At 38.5% G+C, this 6,585-nt stretch overlaps 1 protein-coding gene across 1 annotated transcript; it reads left to right on the top strand.

Moving 5' to 3' along the window:
* The first annotated feature begins 1,972 nt into the window (after nucleotides 1–1,972).
* Nucleotides 1,973–6,330, top strand: dbx2 (developing brain homeobox 2). The gene is made up of 4 exons (XM_059334349.1): nucleotides 1,973–2,249; nucleotides 3,468–3,551; nucleotides 5,429–5,613; nucleotides 5,771–6,330. The coding sequence occupies exons 1-4, from the start codon at nucleotides 1,973–1,975 to the stop codon at nucleotides 5,960–5,962; spliced, it is 738 nt and encodes a 245-aa protein (XP_059190332.1). The 3' UTR covers nucleotides 5,963–6,330.
* Nucleotides 6,331–6,585: the final 255 nt, after the last annotated feature.

Here is a 6,585-nt window from a genome sequence, read left to right as displayed (position 1 = left end):
CACAGAGAAATATATGATTTAAACCGGAATAAATTATGCTTTCAGGAGCGCTGTTGCTTTTGAGTAGCTCAAAACTTCTTTTAAAATTGTGACGTTCTTACTTGTTGCTGGAACGCTAATTAAAGAGTGAAATTTACTAAAAGAAAATCCTGTGTTATCACGTAAAACATAGGTTGACTACATACAGGATCTTTTCAAAGTGTAAACAAATACAGTTAGAGAGCCGTCTGGGCTTCCCTCCTGTTTTCTCACCAAACAAATGACTCTCCACCAAACAAAAAGCCATGGGAGACTATGTGGAGCATGTTAACACACACACTTACTACACAAAAGTAGATAGTGCACACACAGACTTGCTAACACTCATCATGTGACAGAGCGCTATGCCTTCTCCACCAGTCTGAGGAATAAAACCTCAAATTTGATTACAAGCAACCTTTGGCTCCCTGGCCATCACACAATAGGCTGAGCTGTCTGGGCCAATTTCCATGCTCAGCATGAGGTATCTACACGCGCAGACTGGAGCTCCCTGCCCACCCCACACCCCCCCCACCCAACACACACACACACACTCCCCGACCAGTGTGGATATGCCTGTTTACTGTGCCTAAACTCCGGGTCTGTCGCCCCTCTTGTTGGACTTTCTATTATGATGCTGAGGATCATTAGTTGCAGTGTGAAAGGTTACACAAGCCTCTCATTGGACATGTTTGTACCAAAACATCACTAGATGCATGTGTATGTGTGTTTGTGTTACCTTTTTTTATTTTACAGTTGCAACCCTCAAATATGCAGCATATGCCCTCACTACACTGGCATTGATAAATATTTAAGTGGTTGAGTCTGATGCCTGTGGCGCTACATGGATCTCTCAATGCTGACCTAGACAGAATCCAACCAGGAACTAAATCCCTCTTAAAGTATAAAATAAATGTTTTGACTGACTGGCAGATAAAGTTGCCCAAAAGTTACCAAAAATGTAACAAGTAACGATAAGGCAGGCTGTCTCTAATCCTTAATCAGATCTTTTCAATGTATGGAAAACCACTATGTCAATGACAGTGTTTTTCCATTAACAATTACACTGTAATATTATAGAAACATCATTTTCAGAGACACTATGTGACACTGTCAGTCTATAAGTACTGGTCTATGTGAAGGGTAGTTGTATCTACAGAAATGTTTTTTTGTCTATTTTTTTTAATGTTTTTTATAACAAATGTTACATTTTTTAACTTTCATTTTAAATTCAATTGCATACAGTTGAAAAAAGTGCAGGATTAAGATCAAATTAATTAAGAAATTAAACTTTAATTTAGGAAGATAATTCAGTCAACTTGTGACATTTTTTTTCAAAGAAAAATCAAAGTTTTCCTTTCCTCAGCCTCTTGCACTTTGAGGAGAAAATTTATTGACTTACAATTTGAATACATGACTTTGCAAACCCATATTTCTTCGCACTAACATGGTCTGTTTTTTAATCATTTTGCAATTAAGAAAACCCTCACAGAGCGATGATTTTGGAATGCATCCGAAAAAAGCACATTGCAAATGAACCACTCAGTGGTTTCAATGAGGCACAATGGAAAGCTGGAGAAAAGAGAAAACTATTTACTACTGGAGAAGACTGTTTGGTGCATGTTAAACTTTGGCCAGCAGTTCATTGTCTCTGGTGTCTATCATTTAATAGGCTAGTTGACATAATGAATGAGCCAGACCCACCTTCTGCCACTCCAGAAAGGGTCCAGCCTTATCTGAATTGAGAAGCACATTAGAGCCTCTCAGCCAATCACGACACAGCCCTGTAGCAAAGTGCAGGCCCGAAAGAGGAAGAGCAGAGAACTTTTGTTTTCCTTTAGAGTTTAATGAAGTTGGCCTGGTCACTCGAGAAGGGATTAAAGGAGAATTTAGTGTCACTGAGCTGTGACTGCTGAAGAGGGAACTCAAGTGTTCGGGTCACTGCGTGAACAGGATGGTCTCAGTTCAGAGCTGCACCAGGAGGAATATGGCTGGCTCTCCTCCTGCTTTACCGGGCTTCGGGAACTCTGGAAAGAGTTTTCTTATTGACAATCTGCTGCAGTCACAGACACCTTCAGCCCATCCAGAAGGGACGGCAGGTGGACACCTGAGACGAGCAGCGTGTGAACATCTGAGGAGAGTCTGGGTCTCAGAGCATGGAGTCTACCAAAGCCAGGCCCACAGTCCCCATCAGGGGAAAGATTTAGGAGGGCCACTTCTGCCACACTCAGGTAAACAGATATTTATATATATATATATCCATGCAAACTTAAACAAAATCTTATACATTTAGAATATGTTGAGGATTTTAAATATGTGAAGCTAAAAAAGGTTACACTGTGTGACCCTAATGGTCACAATTTCCATTTGTTTCTTTTATAAGTATTTTATTCTTCTTTTTTAAAGTTACATTTATTTTAAGGATCATTTTCACAAATTCTTAATCTACAGGCTGGAAATTATTCAAAGGTTGATTATTCAAAAGTTGAATGTAGATAGATTAACGCATTAGCATGCAGATAAATATGGTGTAAGTTACTGACACACTGCTATTTAAAAAAAAAAAACTTGTAAAACAATTTAATCAGGAAAATTTACATTTACTTGCTTTGAAAATATTTCTAGGATGTTACTGTTTACTGCCAAGAAAAACAACTTAAATACCTTTTTTATAATTTAAATTATGAACTATATTTTGATATGTTTTCTACCCTATAGTATGTAAAGTGTCTTTATTAATTCTGAAAAGTGCTATATAAGTCTGTATATTTATTATAATTCAATGTTAATATAGGTCTGTATGGGGCATTTTTACTCCTGATAAGGAAATCTCACTCATTGAAGTAAGAATTTAATAAAATCTAACTTTTGAAACAACAATAATAAAATGTAATCACATGTTACATAAAAAATTTATTTGATATTAAATATAACTTATAAAAGAAAATATGTAACAAATAGCATTTTATAACGTGTATATTTTATAACACATTTAATAATTTGTCTTGTTAGTTTGAGTATTGATAAAATAAAATAATGAGTGCAACGAAAGATAAGATAAATCAAACATTTAAATTTAAATAACCGTGCAAACTTTACAATTTCATGACATTTTTAAAGTATGAACTGTTCATTAATAGAGCCTAATTATTATTCCAAAAATTCCTTATCAAACTGAATTAGTAAAAAGTTTCTACCTCTTAGATATTGCTGCTTTCAAATACATATTGGAACTGCTCCAAACATCTTAATATCAACTAAAAATATATCCGTACGCATCATCTAGAGATTAGCATTGCTGTAAAATCGTATATAACAAAAATTAGACAAGGTAGGACTCTAAATGCTTTCAGAAGTGTGCTGTGATCCAGATATAGACCCTGTGGATCATACCTGTCTCACCTTGTTATTACATGGCCATATCTGACTGCTCCTATCTGTCTTTGCAGGTGTACTGAGTAGTGTTTTCCTGCGGAGCCCGCAGTATCTGCTGGCATGCTGCGGTGGGTCCAGCCCCCCTCCTGTCTTCTCCAGTGAGTGTTTTATGCCTCATCAGCAATGCCTCAGCTACTCTCTAAGCATTAGCAGCAGGGTCTCCCATGCTTTCCACAGCTAATTACTGATGCAATGCCAAAGAGCTAATTCTCCGCTCAACTCTGCACGGCTCTATTCATAACCATTCACGGCTGTTTAGGATGGGGAAGAGGGGTGGGTTGCAAGGCTTTTAAGAGTCCCTGGGGCCCCCTATTTTGTACTTGCAAATACACACTTTTACTAGCGCAAATATGCAGAGCTAATAAACATCTTGTCTTCTGTCATATTAAGATTATAATTACCAGGTGTGAATTCTTACTGCTGAACAAGACAGACTGTTTCAAAGCTCAGTACTCGCTGAACCCCATTAAAAAGTTTGGTTGAGAATCCCAAAAGCTTCGAGTTTAATTTTCAGGCTACATTAAATTTATAAAAACATTCTGAAAACCTGTAATTGAACCTGAAATGTTTTAAGTTTCTGCTGAAATTGGCTTGAAATGCTTCAGTTCATTAACCTTGCGGAGAGTACTGGTGCTATATTGCACTCTTGTTGAATCCATTAAGACAAGCAGCTGTCTTACTTTGGCGCTATCCCACAGCAATTGGAAGTTATTAGTTTCTACAACCTATGACGCCTGTCAAATGTTGTGGAAAATAGCACATATCAGAAAGCCCTCATCCCACATGTCCCTGGAGTCTTCTTAGTGGGTTGACACTTTCCCACAGTGCCCAGCAACACAACAATGCCAAGTCTGGCCGTGACCAATCGGCACTTTCACTCCACCATCCACACGCGACCTCACTGCAATTTTTCACTGCAGCAATGAACTCCGCTAAGCACAAAAAACTCGTCCATTTCTCTGCAGAGGAGGGCTGGACCAGGAACATCCCCCGACCATTGTGTGGCTAAAGAGCTTGGTCCGCCAACCCCCCTTCTTTCTCCTGTCCTTCAACTCTCATTCCTGCCCATTGGAAACTTCTTGACTAGGACATAAAGCATTCAATGAAAGTGACTTTTATAGACTTATTCGAGCTCATCTTCACATACAAACTGGGTTCATACCTGCAAGTGAAAAGATTTAGTGTTGGGCCACTGAGCCATCGAGTAATGGCATTTCCATTGAACGGCTCTATTGTTGGTGTCCCACAGGGCTCTATAGTCGACGCACTGGGGTAGACACACACGTTGCCCAGGAATGACCTGGTAATCAGCTATTTAAGTGAAAGCCATTGAGTCCCAATAGAGAAGTGAGAAGCATGTCCAAACCTGTTATGTGCTCCCTAGAGGTGGTCTATGTGCAGATTTGTCGTACAGATTAAAAAGGCAACATTGAATAGATCGGATAAATTGTTCCACTTGACTTTTGTTGTGCGTGCACCTGTGAGTGAAGTAGCGTGGGATTGCTCCTCACAGTTCACCAAATCCTTTTTCTCTCCGTTGAAGTGGCTTTCTATTCTCTTTAGTCACCCCCAGTTTGTTAAATTGGACAAACAGAAAAAGAGAAATCAAATGTGAGTGATAAAGTGAGTGTGACAAAACCAGGCATGATCTGGGCTTGAAAAGGTAGGAAATGTGGAATGGTTGGTAAAGTGTACATAATGATTGCAGACAGAAGTGTATTCTTTGGATTTAAATCTAAATGGTCTTTATCAGGAAACACTTGGGGAAATTATCCATGGCCAGGTTTCATCTCAATTTGCTACACACAACCCGTCTTAACCCCTGGCTGTGACTTGTACCCTCGTTTTATATGAAATCACAATTAATTTTGTCCACAAATGACAGCTACTAATCCATGTCTCAATGATCTTCACATAAAGTAGGTTGGGTCAACACACAAAGATTAATATACATTTTTTTACTTTTATGTTTTAGAGGGAGCAAATATTCGAATGTGGTCTGCTGATATAAGTCCTAAATCCCGCAGAGGGATCCTCAGGAGGGCTGTGTTCTCTGAAGAACAACGGAAAGAGCTGGAGAGAACTTTTCGGAGACAGAAATACATCAGCAAGACAGATCGGAACAAACTGGCAGCTGATCTCAGTCTCAAGGAGTCACAGGTAATCAAAAAAGAATTAACTAATTTTGCCTAAATAATCTCTGATCCTAAAAGACATTAAGCAGAACATCTGTTCATATCCTGAGCCTTATTTCATTTTCCAGGCCACGTGTGACAAGGGCTGAACTAAATGCATCTCCACCCTCTTGCTGCTTTAGGTTAAGATCTGGTTTCAGAACCGCCGGATGAAGTGGAGGAACTGTAAAGAGAAGGAGGTTCACAACATTCGCTCCCCAATGGATGAGCTCATGGCCCGAGGTCTTGCTCAGGAAGAGGAAGAACCATCACAGAATCACTCTGAATCAAAGAGTGAGAGATCCCCATCACAGAAGAGTGCCAGAGACACATAAGAAGCTGTAGTGAGTGGAAAGTAAACCACTGACTTTCTCAATTCCACATAAAAACTGTAAAAAGGTTACAGTATTCAGAATGTGTTAAAAATGTGTGGATTGAAGGCATTGTCTGTGAACACTAACACTGATAATATTAACTTTTCAATGCATGTAACTGTCTTGTTGCGTCAGAAATGTAATTAGGTCCAACTGCTGGGTCAATCATCTTACTGCGTCTCACTGGCTTCAGTAAGCAATTTTCTTGGCTATTACACTGACAAGTCTTTCCAGGAAAGATTACCACTCTTCGATTGTAATTGCAATCAGTTAAATGCACAAATGAGTCACTTCATTTAATGCATTTACATATCAGACTTTTTTTATCTTTCATGTATTGGTGAGCTTTATGGCTTTAATAACCAGAAGTGAAGCCAAATTTCACTCAGTATATTTTGTAAATATTTTTTTTCATCATCATGAATGTATAGATCAACTGTAAATAAATAAATTTCCACATTGAGTATTCTTATTGCATTGGGCTTTCTGGAGCAAAACTATTTACATGTTAATGAACACTATCATAGACCATCTTACATTGCTATAATTATATAGAGCTTGTGCTCTCCATTAATAAGAAAATG

The sequence above is a fragment of the Centropristis striata genome, chromosome 6, assembly GCF_030273125.1.
Source record: "Centropristis striata isolate RG_2023a ecotype Rhode Island chromosome 6, C.striata_1.0, whole genome shotgun sequence".
Classification (NCBI taxonomy): Eukaryota; Metazoa; Chordata; class Actinopteri; order Perciformes; family Serranidae; genus Centropristis; species Centropristis striata.
Note: the sequence above shows the minus strand (reverse complement) of the source record. Positions and strands in the feature narration are given on the sequence as shown.

Coding starts and splice junctions, on each gene's coding strand:
- dbx2 (XM_059334349.1), top strand. CDS start 1,973: ATGGTCTCAGTTCAGAGCTGCACCAGGAGGAATATGGCTGGCTCTCCT. Junction 2,250..3,467: donor GCCACTTCTGCCACACTCAG/GTAAACAGATAT, acceptor CTGTCTTTGCAG/GTGTACTGAGTAGTGTTTTC. Junction 3,552..5,428: donor CCCCCCTCCTGTCTTCTCCA/GTGAGTGTTTTA, acceptor TTTATGTTTTAG/AGGGAGCAAATATTCGAATG.